Consider the following 24,830-nt stretch of genomic DNA (forward strand, 5'->3'; position numbering starts at 1 on the left):
TGAACAGAAAAAATGTGAAAAATATTGATTCTAGTAACTAAAAACGCAAGGCTTTGCTATGTATGTTTGTGTGTGGGTTCAAATCTCCATGAGTAAGCATCGGGAAGGGCATCCGGAATATAAAGGGCCTAAACTCAATATGCGGATCAAAAGATCCGCTGTGGCGACTTCAAGATCAGGAAAAAGCTGAAAGAAAACAAACATACACACAGTATATATATATATATATATATGTGTGTGTATATATATATATATATACGTATATGTGTGTGTGTGTGTGTATGTATATATATATATATATATATGTGTGTGTGTATATATATGTATGTATATATATATATATGTATATATATGTATATATATATATATATATATATATATATATATATATATATATGTATATATAAAGTGGTGTGAAAAACTGTTTGCCCCCTCCTGATTTCTTATTTTTTGCATACTTAAATGTTCCATCAGAAATCAAACACATTTAATTATTAGTCAATAAAGCCATTTTTCAAGCTTTGGGACTTGAGCGAACCACAGTGAGAGCCATTATCCACAAATGGGGAAAGCGGTAAACCTTCCCAGGAGTGCCCGGCTAACTAAAATTAACCCAAGAGCACAGTGACGACCAAGAGGTCACAAAAGACCCCACAACAACATCCAAAGAAATGCATGCCTGACTTTCCTCAGTTAAAGTCAGTGTCCATGACTCCACCATAAGAAAGACACTGGGAATAAACGGCCTGCATGGCAAGAGTTCCAAGAAGAAAACCACTGCTGAACAAAAAGAACATTAAAGCTCATCTCATTTTTGCCAGAAAACATCTTGATGATCTCCAAGACCTTTGGGAAAATACTCTGTGGTCTTTTGTTTTGTTTCTTTCGGCTTTTTTTCTGATTACGGAGTCGCCACAGCGGATCTTTTTGATACTGATTTTTGGCTTGAGACCTTTAAATTTCCGATGCCCTTCCTGACAAATACCGATGGTGCTTACTTGTGGAGATTCCAACCCGATGTGTCCGCTCCGAAGTCCACAACGCTAACGCATGTCTGACGAGATAAAACGTTTTTGGAAGTTGGTTTTCCCATTACAGTACAGTACGTTTGGATTTTTTCTCCTGTAATAATAGTTTCATTTAAAACTGCACTTTTTGTTGTCGCTGACTAATGTTTAAATCTGTCTGTGAAATAAATAAATAGAAATCAGGGTGGGGACAAAGTCTTTATATCATAAGTATGTAAAATTAATTTTATATTAAATATATAAACATTACAAAGTGGCCCAATGTATACTTTGAAGATACAATAAATAAATAAAAGGTTTCATTTTACATTTTTAGCAAGAAACCATCTTTTATTTACTTGTGCAAAGTGTGTGAGGGTTTCATGAATGAGATAAAAATAAACAAAATTGTGGAAATTCAATCCTGCAAGTGTGTGTGTGCGTGTGTGTGTGTCTCTCACTGCAGGCTGGCTGTGACGTCACAGGAAGCGGTGGGTTGCTTTGCAATATCAACCTGACAGCCTTTTAGCAGCGCTCAGTGTGAGCTGGGACTCACCCTGTCAGACTGCTACGTCTTCGTCTGCATCGACCATACCGAAGACTGGAGATTTTGTTTTGTGTGTGTGTTTCTTTTAACGGAATCGGACTCACCTTCCGGTAAGATGCTGTCGTCGTGACGTGTGTGTGTTATTCGCCGAGCGTCACAGTGATGTGTCGTGCAAATGAATACTCGGTTGACGATGCGGTTTGCGCAGCCGTGCGTGTTAATGTGAAATGCATGTCCTCAATCCTTTAGAAACCATCACATAACAACATGGAAGTAGCGATCATGACGCTGATGGTTGAGACTTTGTCATGGATTGACTCTTTATGATGTTTTTTAATGAATACTGTACTATACAAGCTTAATTTCTGCGTTTTGTCTTGTGTTCGAACTGTATAAACCACTGATTGCTCCCATACAGACTACAGTCAAGTAGATGCAAGCACTTCATTCATGTTTTTTTTGTTAGGCCCAGGAATGTGAGGCTGTTTGAAGCACAATGCCAAACTGATGGTGATCATGAGGCTTTTGATGTAAGGCATGCCCATGGTTTGCTAAATCATCTGCATGGTTACATAAGCTGCAGATTTGGACATGCTGGAAGTTTGCGGGCTGCCAAGAGTGGACAGAAACATGCTGAATGATGTCTAAGAGAGAGTAAGATATGACGAGGATGCTAATACACATGGGCTTTGAGTTTATTGCCCTTCAGGAAAGTTGGATGACATAAGCGAAGTCAATCAATGACATGGCATTTTAATGAAGATGAAATATGAACACATGGAGGTGACGGGTCGGCTTTTGTCATAAAAGCAAGGAACTCCTACATATGGGAAAATGTGGACTGTGTGTCATGGTTGGAAATAATCATGACAAAACAGTCTTCAGATATACGAGACACGACAGGAAACCATGGAGTTGTGTTTGCATGGCGTTAGTGATGACTTGTCACATCTTTGGAATACCTAATTCAAACTTGAGAAAAACCTGTGTAAAATACTCAATTTTTGTACTTGCACTGTCAAATTTGAAATGGGACTAGGTAAGAACTCAAGCGATTATTTTTTTAGTCTATATCGCCAAATTAGTTATTTTGAAGGCATATTTTTCTGAACAAGTACACTACTAATCTTCCTATTCAGTGAATTCAAACAATCACCTAATCCTCTGTCAGTAGCACATAGACATTCTGACTGTTGGGTTTAAAACTCATCTTATTAGACATGACTCTACTCAGAATGGTTTATTTAAGGTATGACTATTTGAGAAATTTGGCCAAAAAAAGAAATTTAGTGGGAGTAACGGGTTAACCTCCAAAGTTGAGGCCATGGTTCTCCGATGGAAAAGGGTGGATTTCACTCAGCAGCTTTGGAGTTAGATCCTCTAGGGCCTTCTACCTTTTCATGGTTGCAACCCATCATTAAACTAAAAGAGGAAGACATTATTCATACCCTTATTTTGCTTACAAGATGCAGCAGTGCTCTTATTTTGAAAACCGGACATTGTTGTGTGTGTTGGGAATGTCCATTGACTGTTAAGATGAGCTGCTTGTCTTGTTAACTCACAATTTTCACACTGTTATTATATTATTCCAAACATGCAATAAAGGCCTGTTGTTCCAGCAATCAGCATTGCAGTTACATTACTGATACCTAGTGACTAGTGTAGAATGCTACCTATCATCACAATGTCTTATATATGTTAATATATAACAATGTTAATAAGAAATATGTTAATAACAGGCTGTAGTCAACCATGAAACCATTAGCGTTTTATTAATATAGTCTTGGAAAACCATGATAGAGTGAAGCCGTGAAATTTGAAGCGTGAAGTGGCAAGAGAGATTACTCAATCAGTAAGAAAGGCAATACTGAGCATCTTTAGCTAGCGCGCAGACTAGGAGCCCTGAGTTCGATTCCACCCTCGGTCATCTTTGTGTGGAGTTTGCATGTTCTCCCCCTGCGTGCGTAGGTTGTCTCCGGGTACTCCGGTTTCCTCCCTCATTCCAAAAACATGCTAGGTTAATTGGTGACTCCAAATTGTCCATAGGTATGAATGTGAGTGTGAATGGTTGTTTGTCTATATGTGCCCTGTGATTGGCTGGCGACCAGTCCAGGGTGTACCCCACCTCTCGCCTGAATACAGCTGGGGTAGGCTCCAGCACGCCCACAACCCTCGTGAGAATAAGCGGTAGAAAATGAATTCATGAATGTTTGCGTCACAAATGATTCTTCCATTCTGCCAGCATTATGTTCCCCTACTGTAGCCAAAATGAACCAACCCTTGACCTTAAATCGAGGTACACCTACTAAGTGCACAAGCTGAGTGCATTGGGTATGGTGAGCATGCCGTCACGTCTAACACTCAAACTCTCACGCTGCGTGTTTAGTGTCCGAGTCTAAAGGCAGCCTGTACATGTAGGCCAGACAAAGGTCTTGGCAGCATAGCTCCCAAAGCCTTGGCGATCTCAATGGCCTGGTGGATCTGTTCCTAAAGCAGTGGCATTTACAAAGTGTGTCAGTGGAATCTCATTCACACCACAGCTGAATGGTGTACAGCAGTGGTTCCTAAAGTGAGGTGCGTGTACCCCCGGGGGTATGTCAATTGCCATAGGAGGTACGTGAATAAAAATGAAAAACAATTTGCGGCAAAATGATGAGTGAGCCTGAATGCTTCACAGTGCGAGGAGACTGCATCAGGGAATAGACAGCAAGTTGTTCCTTGCATCATATCAACAAATTAATAAGTTTGAATGATTACTTTGTGCATCAAGAGTGTTTCATCTTAAAGAGTTCTTAAAATTCTTTTAGAGTTGGGACACCATGGAATTATTCCAATCAGATAATGGACACTCAATACTCAACAAGCAGGATCAAAACTAGCAAACTGCTGTCAGTGCTGCTCAAGCTTTCTAAAATGGTGCTTTCAGGTGCATCATGTGGTCTCAATTTATGTGATCTTTCATATTACCAAAAAACATACGACTTGTCAATGTGAATGCAAAGCGTCCAGGAAGTGACATGTACGCGTGATGCCACCCGCATTTGCATGTGTTTACCGTAGAAGTGTGTGTGTTTGTGTGTGTGTGCTCTCTGCACATTTGTGGCAAGGATTTTGTGCAAAAGAGTCAATATTTTCTTAACCAAATGACCATGCGTGGCAGATTAAGAAGAAGGAGGGCAATAAAAAAAATTGCTGTGACGTCTGTTCTGAGTGTGTGGGTAGATGTCGGAGCCACACTACTCCACATGTCGGTGCTGGGACATTGCCGTGAGCTGCTTCACTAATCCAAATAATAATAATAATAATAATAAAATAATTTTGGAGTGCCAAGTAGAGCTTTTGCCGACATCAATGTCTACCCATATCCAAGTATCGTAAGCCAAAAGTCGTTTGCGACCTGACATTGGGTTTATATCTGCATACGAATGAGGCATAACTTGTCCCATTAACACTGACATGAAATAAATCAGAATAGCCGTAGTGAAAAAAGATCCAATTAAGCAATTTCCTATATCTTTAACATAACAGTAATTGTCTGTTGTATTTTTTGCCAGCCATCATGGACTCTAACCCGATAAGATAGGAGCAAAAGCGTTCTTCATAAAAGCTTCATAAAGCTTGAGTGATGATGATTCTCATGAAACATAACCACATCATAAATCATTGAGGTGCAGTGGGCTCCTGCAGCCTTCCTCTTATGGCCTAATCCTTTGTTCCCGATGCGACGATGCAAGCATACAGTACATTTAATAAGGCACCTGGCAACACTCATTTGTGTTAGCGTCTTTCAGAGACATTCAAGTTGAGCATTGATTGTATTACAGGTTCAATTCAATCAGCAACTCGGGTGAAAAACAATTCTTTATGTCTTCATCTCAGTTTCCAGTTATATTAACATGGAAGAACAGTATACCCATGCATGAGTATTAAAATTCCACCCTTGTGTTCAGTTCAGTTCTGAAACCTTTTGATGTAGTAATTCCGCTCTTTCATGATGTTTTCCTATCCAGTTTTAATTTCAGCACACAAGGTGCTTAACGAGAGCTCTCGCAGGCTAATGTCCTCCGGGGAGCTTTGTCAGTGTGCAATGGTGCACAGTGGAAAGAGGCCATGGACTCTCTAAAGGTGTTCCGTGTTTGCGTGAGCTAAACAAAGCATCGGGCTTGACACAAGCTTCCTGATTTACAGTGTGGGAGGGGTCATCTGGCGTGCATGTAGAGGAAAGGGGAGGTTCTGTGTGCATCTGCCCTCCAAAGGTGAGCATGCAGTGCCGCTGCATGCTGACATTTGAATTAGTGAAATTAGCTGGCCACACATAAGCATAGTCAAAACCTGTTTGGTGGTGTATCATCAACAAATTCTGTATTTGTGATGTAACGTGTCACACAGTACAACTCCAGCACAAATACACACGTAGATTACAATTATGCAATAAATAAATGTGCTTTTATTGCATACAATGATTGCAACATCAATCAAGATAATTATATTCTCCCCCAAGTCTTCCTTATGCAAGATGGAAATATGACCGTAATTCAATTTTACTTTTTGCTCTGGTACTAATTATGTCTGCCTCTGGACTTCCACCATTCAATCGATACTTTACATTGTGCAGTGCTTCATGTAATATTATTATTATTAAAAACAACTTCTATTGCATTTCATGAGTCAGGAACTTTTATCTATGTCGTCACCCACCAATATTACCGTAGTTTCTAGCCCACATCATGGATAACACACAAAGAAGTGCATATGATGCAGCTTTCAAGTTAAACGCAGTCAATTTATCTGACACAATGTCACGCTTGGTGTCACAAAAACAAAAGCAAGGAAGAGTGAGAGGGGCTGACAAAGTGTGTGACAATGAAATTATGTGGCTTTTCAATTCTGATAGTAGAGAAGACAACTTTAGTGTTTTTAATTCCCAGGAGGAGAATGAAGTGATGAATGACTTTTCAGGTAAGCTAGGTTTAACTAACTGTGTTACACACACCGTTTAATTTGACTTTTGTTCTGTGTACTAAATATCTTATGTTATACTTTGCACACCTGTGGCTTATAGACCGGTGCGGTGTATATGTGTACAAATATTTTTTTCTTGAAATGTAGTGGATGTGGCTTACATATTGGTTGGTTCTGTAGTGCAGAAATTACGGTAATTGTCCTGTGATGGAGCAATACAATCAGTGATTCGTATCTAGTACAGGGTTCACATGTGCCCTGGAAAACCGGAGAAATAATTCCCGGTTCAAGTCATGCAAATCATGGAAAATGAGGGGGGGGGAATGCTCAAATATGCTGGAAACAGTGAAATGATTTATCCTCTCTTTGCCTGATGAATGTAAACGGGTTATAAGTTCAGCATGTCTGAAGCAGTTCTGCAAGTTAGTGCTTCTGATTGACTTTGTTGCTAGATTTAGCAACTTTTCAGACCCCGTTAAGAACTTTGCACCTAGAGACAAAACAAGCAACTGTAAGCTAAAGCATCTCCAGCATTGATTCATAGGACACTAACTTGTCTCGGTAGAGGCTGAAAAAGTCCTGGAAAATAATGTTGGGGACAGAATGTGAACCCTCGAGTATTATTTGGGATGTTCAATAATGTCAACCAATATAAGCATAAAAATGACATATCAGATAATATTGTTGCAGTTTTTTCTGCTGATAACACGAATGGTGTGTCTTACCTTTGGGTTGAAAATACAATACAATTTGCAATGAGTGTTAAAGCACTAATATCTACTATCACCCCTCAGGAAGAATCACTCAGACTAACATACAGCACTATGCCTCAAAAAGATGAGAACACTCAAGCTATTTATTAATGATGTGAATAGCTCAGTTGGAGGGGTGAGTGTAGCGTCTGCTTTGTTGGAATATTGCTTGGATACCTTCGTCAGTAACACAAAGTCGTGGGTGGTGGTGTTTGTATTGGCTGGCAGAGAAGAAGGGAAAAAAATATAATAAGATGAGGATATGCACAACCGTTTAAAAATATATCCAGTATTTGTTGTAGATGGTTGTCATTTAGTCCTCCTATTTCTGCACTTGACAAATGGAATCCAGTGACCTGTGAAAGTATCAGTGCGTGTAGTGGAAGGAATTGGTGGAATTAAGTACGTTTTCCCACCAGACTGCACTGCATGCCCAAGGTTAAGGACGTACAGCACATACTTAGCTGGTTATGTCATGTTTTGCTTGAAAGCAAAGTAAACGTTTTATACGAGGAGAATTAGAAGTAGCTGTGCAGGTGCAATGCATGATGGTGCTGGCTGGGTTTATTTTTAACCAGTGTATTTTTATCAAGCTATTTGTACAATTTTCCCTTGCGCATGCAGGAGGCCCCTGGAAATTGATCCCTTTGCTATGATAAAGCCCCCAAGTACCCTTAACCCTCCAAAGTCAACTCTCGATCCGAAATACAGAAATACAGAAAGGGGAATGTGCAAGTGCAACGACTGGCATGCTTGTTATCATAGTGCACCGTCATCATCTGTGTTTTGCAGCTTATTTTATTCGGGAAGGAATGTATTTTCCTTCTACTCTCTGTAAATGAGAAGGTACTGGCTTCGTGTTTTGGTACAGTAATGGAATGTCCACATGTATGTCAAAATGGAAAGGCATTGTTTCACTTTCGGATATCAAAAGTTGTTTAAAAATAAATAATATTATATGTGTTATTATTATTATTATTATGCAATTTAAATAAATTATTTCAATTACTAAATAACAGCAACCAATCCAAAAAATGTGCCACTGTGACGTTTGCCGATATTATTCAAGCTTACAACAACATTACGGCACAGACTTGGCTCATGGATCGGAAATCTCAGCAGGTGGTATTGGAAATTTTCTATACGTTACATTGGTATCGGAACCCGATATGGATACTGGATCGGATTTGCTCCATCCCTACGTCTAACAACAATCCCCAAAGCTTGATTTATGCTTCTGTGTTGAGGCGAAGGTGCACAGGACTCCTCCTAACCTGGACTTTCTGGTCTTATTGGTCTGATTCTAGCTCATACGGATAACTTTTCTTCCACGTTGATTAGTTCCAGCTCAAGTAACAGTCTGTGTCTCTCTTCAGTCACCATTGTTCAGTGGCAAGACAGGAAACTCAGGAGATAAATAGTCGATGTGTGTTGTGTTTGCTTGTTGAGTTGACTTTCCGGAAAACACAGCCTTTAGCATTTCAACAGAGCACACGTTCAACCCTGAGGGAGTCAGTATGATTCGTGCCGCTTGAAAATGTCAGAAGTTTACATAGTTGACCTTTTACATTGTCCATCACGTACACGTTGTTTTGGGTATCATTGAAAATTAACACTGTCCGTGCATTTGGCAAGATCAATAATCATCAATAATCCTGATCCTAGTCTAATGTTGTTGTAGAAAGGAACCAGGACTTGTTCAACTGGGACGTGTTGCTTCACGGTGGTCAACATTAATAGATACCGCTGGGGCTGCAAATAATTTATTATGATTTATTATTCTCTTTGTTGAATAATCTGAAGCTAACTGTTTTGATTAACCAAGAAATCAGATCAGAGGACCAGATCATTATGAACCAATGCAGTGGTTTGGTCTCTTGTTTTCCCTGAAACACAAAGAATTAATCAAATAGCAAAATTAAATAGATTCAGTATCCACATTCTCCCAGGAGCGAAACTAATAGTGGAATCCAGTCATCCTGTTCTTCCATAGCCACAGTTCTGTGCACGTCCACATGCTTGCCCTGGGAACACAGAAATGTGGGCAGCAAGTTCATGAATGCAGTGACCCAAATGTTTATGCATCTCATGTTGTTGCCACGTAAACGAAACACAACTTCACCGACATGTAAACGCACACAATATTGCATGCATCGGATGTAATGTTTGAGAGTTGAGGAAGGCTCCACCCCCACATCTGTGTGGGAATGTTATTGTACTCTATGACATCTGTTAGTGCCTTTGGCGAATGCGAGGTTTTTGCAAGGGTGACTCTTATGTCCTGGGATTAGTAATGTCACTATCTAAGATGATAAATTCTGATCCATATGTTTTTTTAAACTCACATGAGACAGATTATCTAAATGTACAGCTGATCCCAGGGGAAATGTCCACTAGCTATATTTGGTGTGGTTGACTGAGAGAGGAAACCCTTGGAGGGAGTGTGTTTCCAAGCTGATCCTTCCTGCTCTGGAGTTCCTCTTGAAACCAAGCTCTTTTCAAGCACAGATAACGACATACAGTTTGTAAGCTTTTAAAGATTTCTGGGTTTATTGACGTGTGTACATATTAAGTCATTAACGACCAGACATTTTCCAAAAGACATCTTCTCCAGTACTGACCATTTTAAAGGATTTTGACTGATCCTTCAAGGCCATAGAATATTGGGTTCTAGCGCTGTATAAGCATGGTATATACCAAAAGAAAGATCAGGCTCTCATCTTTCGTCATAAATAGATGGTTTGTTTCTCCCTTCTTCCGTTCTCTATTAATCAGCAGTAGAACTAAGGTAAGTTTCAGCAAGATAGGAGTTCTCAATAAAAGAGAAAAGGTGATTTTTGTCAACATACATTTCAAGCATAACTTTCATTTTGAAACATATTTAGCCATATATATCCATCCATCCATTTTCTATACCGCTTATCCTCACGAGGGTCTCGGACATGCTGGAGCCTATCCCAGCTGTCTTTGGGCGAGAGGCGGGGTACAGCCTGGACTGGTCGCCAGCCAATCACACGGTACATATAGACAAACAACCATTCACACTCACATTCATACCTATGGACTATTTGGCGTCACCAATTAACCTAACATGCATATTTTTGGAATGCACTCAAGAATGCAAACTCCACACAGATATGTTCTACCACTACTCATTTTTACGGCTTAAAACTGCACTAAAACAAGATCTAAACAAGATCTCTTCTAGTGTGCACTTGCGTCATCACCTCTTTGTGCCTCTTGTGCAAAAAAACATATAAACACGCCTTAGGTAGTGAAAGAGTTAAGTATCATCTGATCTGATCAGGAAACATTAACATTTCACAAACACTATGGCTTAATTCAATTCATATACTGTAGTTTCATTCACCACATGAACACCTGCACGCCGCAGGTGGTTTCCCACAGAGCATGTTTGATGTTAATACGTCATAAACTGCACTTTGAGTGAGGTGTTGCATGTGTTCAATGCAAAGGGAAACCGGGCTAGTATCCAACATAAAAAACTGTAAAAAAAATAAAATAAATCTCCATGATGTAATTTAGTGTTATACTGATTATAGTCCTGCAATCACCATGTGAGAATGATCAACACCCTTGTGTAAGGGTGTAACTGATTCATGTTTGTAGTTCTTGTGTTGCATAAAGTAAAGATTGTATAGAAAGTGAATGGATGAAACTTCTTTGAGTCATTCTTGGATTGTATGCAAACAACAAGAATGACAATTAAAGAATAAAAGGATTAACCTTTCTCTCTCAATGATACGACTACTACATGGCACTGCTTGGTTATTATGGTTGCTTTCAGAGACTCAGACCTGGCAATGTACTGCATTCTACTGTGTACTGAGAGATTAGTGTGATTTCCGACCCTCTGTGAACATGACATGTCCTTACTGTGTGTGTGGCTGCAAGCAAAGAGGACAGTTGAGTTTGCTGATGTTTAAGCGTTGTGCAGCCAACAGTACCCTGTTTTTGTTTTTGCAATGAAGACATTGCCAATCGACCACCCCCTCCTTACAATGTCCGGGTAGGCATTACGATTACAGCTGCAACAATTAATTGATGAATAAGCAATTGTGCAATGAATCGACGACTATTTTGGTATTTCATTACCGTATTTTCCACACTATAAGGTGCACATAATTTTCTACAAAGATGACAGTGTGCCTTATTATTAGTTCCGAAATCTGCAAAAATGTTGTTGTGCTACTTTGGTAGGCGCTTTGCTTGATCGACTGTGAGGCCCTTCCAGTAGGATTAACTAAGGAACTAGATAAGGAGACCTATTTTGCTCATTTTTCTACGCTTTGTGTTGAATTGTGGACTCCTATCGAGCAGCTACACACAATAATCCTTGTTCTAGATCTTCCAGAATCTGCACCTGTTCCAGCTGTATTTCCTTGGAAAACGGTCTGTTGTAATTTATACCACAAACGGCCCGTCTCACGGCACACCCACTCCAATGTGATTGGTGACACTCCCAAACTAGTTCCTGACTAGTTAAAACAACAGTTTCGAATTTAGTGAGTATAGGAGTTGATAATAAATGATCAGCGACTGGCAGCTCATAATCTACTAGCTGGAGAGGAGGCGCACTCATTGTCGGACACACTTTGTCAGAAGCATTACTAGTGCCGTGAAACTCAGAAGAACCGGGACGCGAGAGCGCTGCATCCACCTCGCCTGCCCGAGAAGGAGCACTCATTGTTGGACACACTTTGTCAGAGGCATGCACTGGTGCCCTGGAGCTCCCCGAGGGCGCCCCGTTTACTCATTACAGACATTCTATTAGTGCACCTTTCCTGGCAAGAGCGCACTGCTTCTGTCTTCAGCAAAAGTTCGGCAGATATTTCACGTTTAGTTCAACAGCCCTGTGTGAAATTGTAACTACATTTGTGGATCAGAAAAGTGGAAATAGCATAATAGAGCCTTTTTAGGGTTTTTAATTCTTGGAATATAGAAAAATATACAATTATTGAAAATGGGGGGTTGGCTTTGAGTTTTTGGCCCCAGACAGGATTGAGTTTGACACCCGTGGTGGATTTAAGTACTTTTGGAAACATCATTAAACTACAAACATGACTTTACCTTAACTACTACCTATTGTTGTGAAGATAGATGTTTTATGATTATTAAATAAGTAAATTAAGTAAATTTAACGTAGCTAAGAACTAATTCCTGCTTCCCACAGTTTCTAAAAAGGACAGCGGGTCAGCACAACTGAGCTATTTCCTGTATGGAATATTTTCATGTCCCATGTTGATACAATAAGCACAAGATACTCACCACTGTGCCCCAGCCAGTCAACTTTGTTTGTTTTTTTTAAAGGCTGATAGTGACACAAGAAAAAAATTGTGTGTGTTCCATGTTTATTTTTTTAGACTCATAAGATGTCAATTAATCCCAGTTAAATTACGTTTGAATCCAGAAGCAATCGCTTTTTCACGCACCATGTAGGGCTGGATCTTTTCACATTGATAATAAAAAGTTAAAAATGTTGTGTACAGCTGAAGCTGTATTGAATTGCTGTTGAAATGTTTGAAAGTTGAAATGTAGAATGAATATGGACATATATTGGAGCAATGTAGAAATGTGTTGACATATAGAGCGACTGTAGGAATGGTTCCTTGCACTTTCAATGCTTTCAGGTGGATAACTTTTAGGAGGTTAGCGTATGCATTTGGTCAGATCATGGGGGAGACTTTGAAACGTTGTAGTATAAATCCAGTATATCCGTATTGCATATTCGATGAGACAATATTTCCTTTATTACTATGAAATATACAGTCTTCCTAGCTTGCCTTATCTTGTAAAGACGACTCTTTGGAGGGATACCAGCCGAATGAACATGTGATTTCCACAAAGCGGAAGCTGGGAGTGTGTGGTGCCAAACATCCTGAATCACTGAGAGATGTTTACAATGCAGTATCTCTTTAGGGATGGTGGGAGTTGATAAGTGCAAGCTGAGCTCTGGCACAGGGTTGGAAGACAACAGCTGTTTTGCTGAAGCTGTTTTCCAGGTATCAGATGCAATAGTTGACGTCAGCTCTTGATCAAACTGTACATGACTAACCACTTCTGTGAGACCCTACACATAATGGTGCACCACCCACACTGCTTTGTGGTTAAGTTAAATGGACCTTCAAAGATCAACATTCAAGTGTACAATAGCTGGTATTAGCCTGTTGAGAATAGTTTTTATTAAAATTTTGTGGAAATTATGGGATCGCATCTGTTGTTCTATTGAATTTTCAAAGTCTTGGAATGGATTTGTTTGTAGTTCCACGAAAAAAGATTTTATTTGTAAAAGTAGGTCAAGAGGTATTTTCAACAGTGACAAGAGTTTTTTTTTATTATATTTAGGAAATTCAGCCCCTTTGGTACCTCAACAGTGTATTTTTTCAACTGAAAATGTGACCACTGTAGTGATTATTGGAGTTAAGAGTTATGTTAGTCATGTTTTTTTATTTTCCTGGGGGTAGCCGGGCATTTTAAAACACTCCTTACATTAAAGTGGTGAAAATATACTCATATATCGGGTTGAAAAAAAAAAAAAAATATATATATATATATATATATATATATATATATGTATATATTCACTAACTTTTGCCGGTGTTATCGCTATTTCGACCTGTTTAGTTCTGAACAATAATTTGTTGACTAAAAGATGACCTGATTAACTGATTAATTTGAGGGAAGAGCAGCTGCCCATGTTGGTATTGATTGATATGTTTATCTGGAAAGAAGTATTGGACAACATTGGTAAGAAAGCCAATATCAAGCATATTCAGTTTATTTTCAGCTGCTTTTTATAGGCAGCCTAATATCGGGTTGAATTTCTTTGCATTATACATATTTATAATGTCACATTTGCTGGTTTGTACTCCATAAGGTGGAAACTAAACCAAATGGTTATGTTCCATCAAAAACGCCGTAAACATACTTTTGTTAAATTGTTGCATATAACACCTCAGAGCAATAATGGTGTGTGTGCTTTTTAGAAGCATCTAGGGAGAGATCACCTTTTGAAAAACTCACTTGCGTAACATCCAGAACTACTTTCTCAGCGTCAACATAATGAAATGTAATACTCAAACCTTTTGAAAGCAACATACTAGATTACTTGGCAATTGATGGTGTAGCACAGGGGTGGGCAAACTACGGCCCGGGGGCCACATCCGGCCCGCCAAGTGTTTGAATACGGCCCGCCCAAAAGATTGGACGGGCCGTATTTCATTTAAACTCAACATACAACCTGGCATCATGGCCTGAGCCAACCTTTTGATGGTTTTATCAATTTCGTTTTTTGACATGGTCTGTTGTTTACAAAGTGCTCCTGAAAAAAGGGACACAAGCACATAATAATAATAATAATAATAGTAATTATTATTATTATTAGATTATTATTAGATTATTAGATTATTATAATTATTATTAGAACTGTTATGATTATTATAATTATTATATTAATGCTAATTATTATATTAATTATATATAATATTATTGTTATATTTGCATATTTTACATAATAATAATATAATAATTATTATTTTAATTTTATTGTAATTATTATAATATTTTATTATTTTTAAAATATTTAAATATAAATATAAAATAATAAATAATAATAGCAGATTGCATGACAATTTTACAGATACAATAATACCAGGTGGACTGTTACGTGTAAAATATATAGTCTGGCCATATAGTTTGTCATATCAATGCGGCCCGTGAGTCAAAAAGCTTGCCCACCAATGGTGTAGCAATTGACGTACCCCACTTTGTGTTTAGGTTGGTTCTAGCTTCATCATCCACACCTACATGGTTGCAAATACTTTCACGTAAATGTTGACATCTCTTACCTGCAAACCCCCCCACCCCACCACCCTATTAACTAAAAAACCCAAACATTGATTGGCACTATCTTTTTAATAGGAACCACGATGCTTGTCACCATCTCATTTGTGACTGCAAATGAATTTTCCTCTCATTGTAATTTTTCATTTCTATTCTGTTCCAGATCTGCATTTTTTAACAGCCTCTGCATGGCGAAAACGAAGATGGAGAGTGTCTGGAAGAATGGAGTAGTAGTAGTTATGCTGCTGTGCTCTCTGTTGGACTGCCAAGTAAGCAAAAACTATGATTAATGATGTATACACATCTGCTCTGGTAACAAAGCAAAACATCTGCCTTGTAATATTCCAACAGCGATATTTACGTATTTCTCATTTTGATTTGGTTGTGTTGTGTTGATGTGAATTCGGCTTCGGCCGTTAACCCAGCGACTTATGCAGCAGGGCACCTAATTTAAATTCTAAATTCTTGACATCCTTGACATTCTTGACATTCTTGACAACCGTTACTTCAGAACTACTACAAATGGTTTAAATACTGTGCCTAGGAAACAGTAGCTGTTTTTTTGGCAGGTGTCAATCATGAGCTGTCATTGCACTCAACAGGCTTGTCAACCCATCGGAAAACGTAGGAGCTCATTATATATAACAGCATAACAACAGTTGATTAATTGGGGCACTGCAATGACATCAGCCTCCCACTGGGCTCCAGGTCCTCTGGCTCTCTCTAGAGGACAGAGGCGGCATTCCAGTGCCATCCACCAGTTGGTATGCTGCTTGTCCTCCCATGAAATAGTTTTCTCAAACAAAATGCATGATGAGAAAACTTCAAAATGTTTTTTCCTGTCTTGTCTAACTTGTATTGGTGCATGTTTGCATATTTTTGAGGTATACCTTGTTGTTAAGATAACACTATGAGTCAGATGGTATAATGACCTCCTGCAACCAATCGGATGACAAGCTCATTGAACTCACTATTGACTGTCGCATAAAGAGCTGCCTGGTCCTCACAGACCCGTTCGCGGCTTATACACCAACACGGCTTGTATATGTACAAATCTGTTTTTTCCTCAAAATTTAGTGAGTGTGGCTTACACACCGGACTTATATTTATCTTACAGTGCATGTACTGTCATAACTAAGGCAGGACAAACTATGCAAAGAATGTTATATCACTGGAAAGTTCTTTATGATAGGTAGTGTGCTATTTATACTCTGTGACATGCTGTGTAACCATAGCAAAAAAAATTGATGAACACAGACCCTTTTGAAAAGGAACTCCCACTCCACATGTTACATCACTAGACAGTGGTGGTGGGAAGAGCCCAATTTTTATCTGGTAACATTTTGTGTAACCATAGTAATGTAATTGACGTCTAAATTTGAAAATGGCTACTTTATTAGGAACCTATGATTCAGGCCATACTGTGCATTTAGCATGCTAACAACCTACACCGATACTACAGCGGACCAGAGGTTAGCACCAGGCAGGCCCGTTAAAAATCTTTTTTTCCCTGTCCATTCTTTTTGCAGATATGTGTGTGGGCAAGTCTTGATGTCAATGAAACTCAGCAGCACCATCCCGCTAATGTGTACCATGACATGGGACTCACCAGGAACAAGATAGTCACAGCACAGTTTGAGTGCTACCAAAAGATAATGAAGGACAACCCTTCCAACAGACAAGGTACAGTCGTTTGCCGGGTTTAATGGCTCTTCACACTTTTTCCCCGCTGATGTTTCTCGATGGGCCTGAATATTTGAACGCGGTGTGTGTGCTTTTAGAGCCCATGTGTAATCGCACTTGGGATGGGTGGTTATGTTGGGATGACACCAAGGCAGGCGTCAGCTCAGAGCAGCACTGTCCAGACTACTTCCAGGATTTTGATCCTTCAGGTGAGCCATGAACTGTGCTTGAGTCCATTTCCATGTGTCGAGCTGTAGTATCATTGGTGAGTTCCATTCATACTCAACTTAGGTGCACCAGATGCATTAGGATGAAGTAAACCTCAGATCGGGTAGCAGTTGTAACAGACATATTTTGACATCATTTATTCAAAATGCCTAATGAATACTGATCAAAGTCAGGGTTACACTACCTAATATGGAGAGTATCATTGTCTTAACCTCATCTTATGTGCAGAGATGGTTACAAAGATTTGTACAGACAGCGGCCAATGGTTCTTGCATCCCGAGAGCAACCGCACATGGACCAACTACACTCGCTGCAATGAACACACCAGCGAAGGCAGAGTGGTAGGATAAAGTTCTGTATGACACTAATTGGGTCAATAGTGTGTATACACAGTAGATAGCTAAGGGCTAGAGTATGTATGTAATTATAATATTTGAAATGAAATGCAGAAATATGCAATGACATTTTTTAAAATGTATTTTTTCTTGTTTTATTTATTTTATTTCCAAGTTAATGATGTCACTTTTCTCTTCCTGCAGACTGCAATGAATCTTTTCTACCTAGCTCTCATAGGACATGGACTGTCCCTGACCTCGCTATTTGTCTCTCTCGGAATATTCTTCCACTTCAAGTGTGTGATCGTAGCTTATTTGAACATAATCTATTGATAAATATTTAGGACTCATCATCTCATCTCATGTTTTTTTTTCTTCCTGCAGGAGTTTAAGTTGTCAAAGGATCACACTTCACAAAAACCTGTTCTTTTCCTTTGTGCTCAACTCTGTGATTACCATTATTTGGTTAACCGCAGTTGCAAACAATCAAGAACTTGTGCAGAGGAATCCAGTGAGTTTTTGTTATTGGTTTTGCATATTGCACGATAATTGTTTTGCTTACCATTATATAATATATGTGTGAAATGCAGGGGAAAGAACATTTGATACAAGCTGTCACAATGTCTCTACTATGTTGTTTTTCTTTAGACAAGCTGCAAAGTGTCACAATTCATTCATCTTTACCTATTTGGTTGCAATTACTTCTGGATGTTGTGTGAGGGAATATATCTCCACACACTTATCGTGGTGGCTGTGTTTGCTGAGAAGCAGCACCTGATGTGGTACTATCTTCTTGGCTGGGGTACGTCAGCAACACACACTGTGGACAGTCAACAAAAGTAACTGCAGCCAAGTTTTTTTTTTTTTTTGCAGGCTTCCCTCTCATTCCCGCTTCCATTCACGCAATTGCAAGAAGTTACTACTACAATGACAAGTAAGGAACACAACACATGTACCTTTTTAGATTGACAGATCGATGCTTTCAGCGTACATCTGTACTTGCTAATTAACTCCCCTTCAATCCTTGTGAGCTGTTTCCTCATGTCAAATGAATCCTGAGTTATGCTTTTTCTTTGTTCTCATCTTCTCCCTCTGTTAGCTGTTGGATTAGCTCCAAAACATCACTCCTCTACATCATCCATGGCCCCATCTGTGCTGCTCTCCTGGTAAGAAGGTTTGCTTTCTGTGAAGTAAAGCCACCCGTCAATTTTATTGCACAATGTGCAACACTTGGATGATATCATTTCATTCTGTTTAGCTCGTGGAGTCTATATTCTCCCCATAGACCCGTGCTGCTTTATTGAAATGAGCCTGATGAGCACTCACAGCCCCCAAAAGAACAGCATCGACTCTTAATTTGTCAAGAGTCAACGTGTAGCCAGTCAGCTATGGTGTGTTCAAGCAACCGAACAAAGTTTGAAATTGACGAAAAACACATATAAACGTGTAAGAATTGTGGCATTTGACCTGCTTTTTTACATATTTTAAATGATTACTGTTATACTGTATATTATTCATTCATTTTCTACCGCTTTTTCCTCGCGAGGGTCGCGGGGGGTGCTGGAGCCTATCCCGGGCCATAGGCGGGGTACACCCTGGACTGGTCGCCAGCCAATCACAGGGCACATATAGACAAACAACCATTCACACTCACATTCATACCTATGGACAATTTGGAGTCGCCAATTAATTAATTTGGAATGTGGGAGGAAACCGGACACGGGGAGAACATGCAAACTCCACACAGAGATTGCCGAGGGTGGGAATTGAACCCTGGTCCTCCTAGCTGTGAGGTCTGTGCGCTAACCACTAGACCGCCGTGCTGTATATTATTGTAAAGATAAATAATGCTAGTTATATTTTTACCCGGTTACATTGTTGTGGTTTGTTTCCCTCAGGTTAATCTGTTCTTCCTGCTTAACATTGTGAGAGTGCTCATCACTAAGTTAAAGGTGACCCATCAAGCAGAGTCAAGCCTCTACATGAAAGCAGTGAGAGCCACCCTCATCCTGGTGCCGCTTTTGGGAATCCAGTATGTCCTGCTTCCCTACAAGCCAGAGGGACGAGTGTCCTCAGAAATATACGACTACATTATGCACATACTAATGCATTACCAGGTGAGATGACAGCTTTTGGGGAAATATCAGGGTGAACCTAAATGTTGACTTAATTTGAGCCTGTCTAAACATTTCCATCAAAAGGCAAAAATGGGGGAGAAAAGAGCATTACTTTGAGCACAATATGGAACTATTGGGAGAATAGTCACAACATGAAAAGGAAATAGTTTGAATTTTATCAGGGAAAAAAATAACTGCTAAATATTAAGTCATAATCTTATAGATTAAAGAAAAAACATAATTTTATAAAAGTCATAATGCTATGAGGAACAAACAAAACAAAGAATGCAATTTCAAAAATTAGAATGGGAAAAAGTTTTTTGAGAATTACCATAACTTGCGGACACCTGACAGATAAACAGATTTCTTTTTTGTACAACTGTATAGGCCTCACTTGTCTATAAGGCGCAGGTCTCTGTTTTAACTTGGTATTTTTACACAGAAAGTCACACTATAAACCTTGCAGTCCTACCTCCCCATGTCAAGTGTAGAATTACTACTGGCTGTGTGCTGGTCACTTGTTAGCCTCACTGTTACGCTAATGTTTTTAGCATGTGCACCGGCTAGCTCTGCCACCTCTTGGAATCGATTTCATGTCTTATGAAACTTTTTTTTTTGTTTGACTGAAACCTATTACTTGGATTTTATCAGTTTTTGCGTCAATGTTGGCCATTATACCTCTCATGCCTATAATTGGACCATTAATCAGTCCGGCCTTAGAAGAAAAATTTCATACCAATAAAACGCTGTGTCACCTACAGCATAAAACTTGCGATGCACATGCATGCACATCTTCACAATATATAACTTTGTGGGTTGGTTTACAACATGTAAAATATAAAAGTGCCCCCACATCCATAATTTTTCAGTATGTAGCCCCGGCAGGCTGGAAAAGGTTCAAACCTTCTAAAGAAAAATATTCATATGATACATGATGGTTGTATTATTAGAGTAGTTTATTTTCCGTTGCATACAATACACTTGCAATGTTGTCCTTGAAACATGATGTGTTATGTGGCTGACTTGGAACGCCAGCAAGGCGTTTACTCAATGGGGTGTGTCTTGTTTCATATGTAGTATTAATACTCTGCTTTAAGCAAAAGTCAAGTATTCCTGTGTTTATGTTGTTGGCAGCCCGGAAGGAAAGTACAAATTATCAAAGCTGAGAAGTGTTGAAATCGCCAGGCTCTTGGCTATGTTGTTATCTGATCCCCAGTTTTTGCAGGAAGGGCAGGGCCGTGCAGGAAGAGGCTCCTAAGCAAGCTCACCAATCTTTCAAAGAACTCCTTGTTTTGATTAGACTTTGGTAGAATATTGATGATTTAAACTGCATGATAATGATGATTGTTGACATTTCAGGGTCTACTTGTGGCCACCATCTTCTGCTTTTTCAACGGCGAGGTAAGACAGGTTTTTGTTTCCGTCAAACTTCCTTAGATATGAATTCAACGCATGCACAAACACATTGATCGGTATGTTACCTTTGACACTCTGTACACTCTGCATCATTTTCTTATCAGTGGATGTTGATCTTGGCAGGAAAAGAATAGGATTTTTAATTTTGGCTTGGGATGAACACTACACTGCTCAGGTGGTAAGAAATACAAAATATGCAAGCTTGTCTGGAATACTTTTGGAATTATAGATACAAATATAGATTTGGTCGTGTGGAGTTGGGCAAATGCAAATAACCCTGAGGAGGCGCAATATGGTCATTACCTGCCATGGTTTATCTCACAAGCAAAATATGCAAGCTTAAATACAATGGAACTTCCAAAGGCAACCACAGGACATCCAACAGTGCGAGAGGACGAGAAGTCTAGTCTTCAAGCACAGCTTGCCGCAGCCCTTGTCGATATTTCTTGCAGTTCCTTATTGACCAATGAACAGCAGACTTACTGACTGTGTGCCTTGCTGTGGTCTCTCTGGCAGGTGCAAGCAGTCTTACGGAGGCACTGGAACCAGTACAACCTCCAGTTTGGCAGCAGCGTAGGAAATCACTCGGATGCTCTGCGCTCAGCCTCCTACACAGCTTCCTCCATCACGGAGGTCCAAGGCTGCTACAGCATCGACGGCCACTCAGAACACATGAATGGCAAAGGCTGCCATGACACTGATGCATCCATCTTCAAATCGGAAAACCCCTTCGACTGACCGTGTGTTCTGTACTCAACCTTCAACAGGTTTGACACCAATACCTTCCAAGGCACTCTTCATCAAGTTTTGTCAAGTCAGCACTGAAGGAAAAAGACTACATACTCAAAACACTTTCTCTGAATGCTTTTATTGTTGCGGTTAAAGTACATTACAAAATGCTTTTGACCTGTTTTGTGCCAAACTTACCCTTACCCTCCTCATTTTTGTTGTTGTTGCTATAATTATGATATAATAATGTAGTTAATACAGTGTATTCTATTCTGTAGGCCATTTAACAAACAATGACAAAGCATTTTTTATTTGTTTCATTTGTGTCTATTGTAATGAACTGTAGTATGATGGTCTGGAAACTGCATTGTTTGTTTTTTTTAAGTCAATGCACTGGCAAGAGACAAATGGGGTTGCTTTAAGAAAAATTTAGCATTAGATACTCTTGAACAAAATCTTAAGATGGGTAGAAAATTTTGGATCCACACGTTGGCTCGTTACAAAAGATCCAGGTCCGCGTCACTGTCGATGCCGCAATCCGCCGGTCGATCTCATTCCATCTTCCCCTGACAACTGATCCAGCGAAAGCTGAAGATCACTGCTTGGTGAAGTAAGCAGGACCACATCATCTGCAAGAAGCAGAGATCCAATCTTGCAGCCACCATAGAGATCGTATCAATGCCCTAGCTGTTGCTAGAAAGATTATGAACAGTCGGTGACAAAGGGCAGCCCTGGAGTTCAACCCTCACTGTTTCGTAATCAAAGTTCTGGCACTTTCGTAACATTCAGTTACAAAGTGTACTTGAACACGCATAATAAAAATGATTAAATGTTTCCCTGGCTGTGAATATAGAATATAATGTTCCAGATCTAAAAGAACCATTCTTCACAGAGACCCCAACACGTCAATGTTTTCTTTAAGCACTTGAGGCGCACTGGTTGGCCTGCCGATAACTGAGTCAGTGTACAAAAAACCCAACAATAATTTATGTTGAAAACCCAATCCTAGGTTCCACTGTGATCAGATTTTGTGATTGTAAGATTGAATGATTATTTTTTTTTCACACCAAAAGTGGGTTTTGAAAATGCCCCTAATTTAGCACTCTTAATTTGTTCTTACATACACTGTCCATAGTGCTGGCAAGATCAGTAAAGAGGCAAAAAAGAGTGAGACATCTCTTTGTGTGTGAATGGTTTATTTTACAGTGGAGTATAATATACCCAGAAGCCTTCAAGCATGAAATATTATCTGACTTGGACAAAAAAAAAATCGACAGCGGATAACGACACGGACCCCGAACTGTCTGGCTTTGTTTTACGCTTTGTAGTTTCTCACGTCTTTGTATCCTTTCTATGAACTGCCATATTATCCAAAAACTACGTCAATTTTGTAAATAGTTTCTTCCACCCCGCACTGTGAAAGTATTGTTCATTTTGCCATCTTTTTTTCCTTATTTTGGACACAGTAACTCTTGTTCTACGTTAGTAAAAGCAGAATTTTAAATTTTAGCAGTCTCAAAATTGTGTACATGCTTTACATACAATGACGGATCATGGAAGTTCCTGGAATTGGAGTTAGTGTGTAGAGCCAGGGACATAATGGTAACTGATTTATGTACAGTTTGACATCATTTTAGGATGCTACAAAGATGTTGTGGAGGTGGAAAGTGACAAAAGCATTTCAGACAATGTCTTGTCATTTATTTTATAAAGTGTACTGTATTATACCGACGTAATCTTAGTTTGACCTCACTCTGCTGTTTGAATGTAAGGATTTTGTTTCAACTGTTTATGATTAAATAATTTTGCTACAGTGTATATATATTCATACTAGAACATTATAGGACAGCACTACACAACCTTGTTGTTCTTTGCATTTTTTTTGTTACTTTTGTTATGTTGAAGGAATATAATGCACCACCACTTTGTTACACCAACCTAATAAAGGTAACTACAATATTGATTGTTGCTATTGATTTGATGTTTGAAGATCATTGAATGGGCACAGTGAACAATATAGCAATATCTAAATACATCAACATAGGCTAAGGTAACAATAGCAACAAAATAATACAATGGTCCGATTGTTGTTTGAGGAAAACAAAGTAGTGAAAAATAACAAAATAAAAACAAACCATTCCCATTGACTTGCCACCAAACCCTTTTTTTTGTCCTTAAGACCTTAAATCCCCAGAGTTCGATATGAAGGAACGGCATTGCTGGATCCAGTCTTTCCTCTACTTTCCCTTGTAGTGCCCATGTTTGGAGTTTTATAAGCCATGTGGCTGCGGCAGGAAGACACCTGACTATTTCCATTTGTCATTACCGTGGGAGTTGCAAAGAGTCATTCCAGTGATGGGCAAGTAAGCTTTTATGAAACACGGATCCACTTGAGCCAGTTGTTTCAAAACTGTGACACTTCAGTTAGAGTGACCTTTCCTGGCAAAGTGTCAGGTCAAAGTGGGCAGCCTATTTTGTTTTTATGTTGTTTTGACAAACACAAGTGTAAATAATAACTGATTGATGATGAAAATGGAAGGTGCATGGTGGGGGAGTGGTTAGCGAGCAGGCCTCACTGGCAGGAGACCCGAGTTCAATTCCACCCTCTGTCATCTCTGTGTGAAGTTTGCATGTTCTCCCTGTGCATGTGTGGATTTTCTCTGGTTTCTCCAGTTTCCAAAAAAACATGGTCGGTTAATTGGCGACTCCAAATTGTTCATAGGTATGAATATGAGTGTGAATGGTTGTTTGTCTATATGTGCCCTGTTATGTACCCTGTGATTGGCTGGCGACCAGTCCAGGGTGTACCCCGCCTCTCGTCCGAAGACAGCTGGGATAGGCTCCAGCACCCCCCGCGACCCTCGTAAATGAATGATGAAAATAGAGGTGACTCATTTCTGTAAAGAAAGAGATTTTTGTAAAGAAATCATTTTTTTTCAACAGTTTTTGGATTAAGACAGTTTTTTTTTCCACATTTGCGGAGGACTCTCCCACAATTTTAAGTATTCCCACCTATTAGAACCAACTCGCCTGGCTCCATGATGATCCAAAAGCGCGAACATGCTGGCCACACGGTCATGAGATCGGGGCTTGAATCTCCATTTGGGTATCTCTGTGTGGAGTTTGTGTGTTCTCACAGTGCTTGGGTTTTCTCTAGGTACTCCGGTTAGGCTAATTGCCCATAGGTATGA

At 39.4% G+C, this 24,830-nt stretch overlaps 1 protein-coding gene across 1 annotated transcript; it reads left to right on the forward strand.

The window, feature by feature from the left end:
• Nucleotides 1–1,496: 1,496 nt before the first annotated feature.
• On the forward strand, nt 1,497–23,602 carry calcrla (calcitonin receptor-like a). The gene is made up of 13 exons (XM_058082515.2): nt 1,497–1,664; nt 15,295–15,400; nt 16,661–16,814; nt 16,913–17,023; nt 17,271–17,383; nt 17,582–17,673; nt 17,762–17,888; nt 18,026–18,179; nt 18,251–18,311; nt 18,477–18,543; nt 19,276–19,494; nt 20,854–20,895; nt 21,427–23,602. The coding sequence occupies exons 2-13, from the start codon at nt 15,320–15,322 to the stop codon at nt 21,646–21,648; spliced, it is 1,443 nt and encodes a 480-aa protein (XP_057938498.2). The 5' UTR covers nt 1,497–1,664; nt 15,295–15,319; the 3' UTR covers nt 21,649–23,602.
• The last annotated feature ends 1,228 nt before the right edge of the window (nt 23,603–24,830 follow it).

Source organism: Doryrhamphus excisus, linkage group LG12, assembly GCF_037039965.1.
Source record: "Doryrhamphus excisus strain RoL-2023G ecotype Guam linkage group LG12, RoL_Dexc_Guam_v1.1, whole genome shotgun sequence".
Lineage (NCBI taxonomy): Eukaryota > Metazoa > Chordata > Actinopteri > Syngnathiformes > Syngnathidae > Doryrhamphus > Doryrhamphus excisus.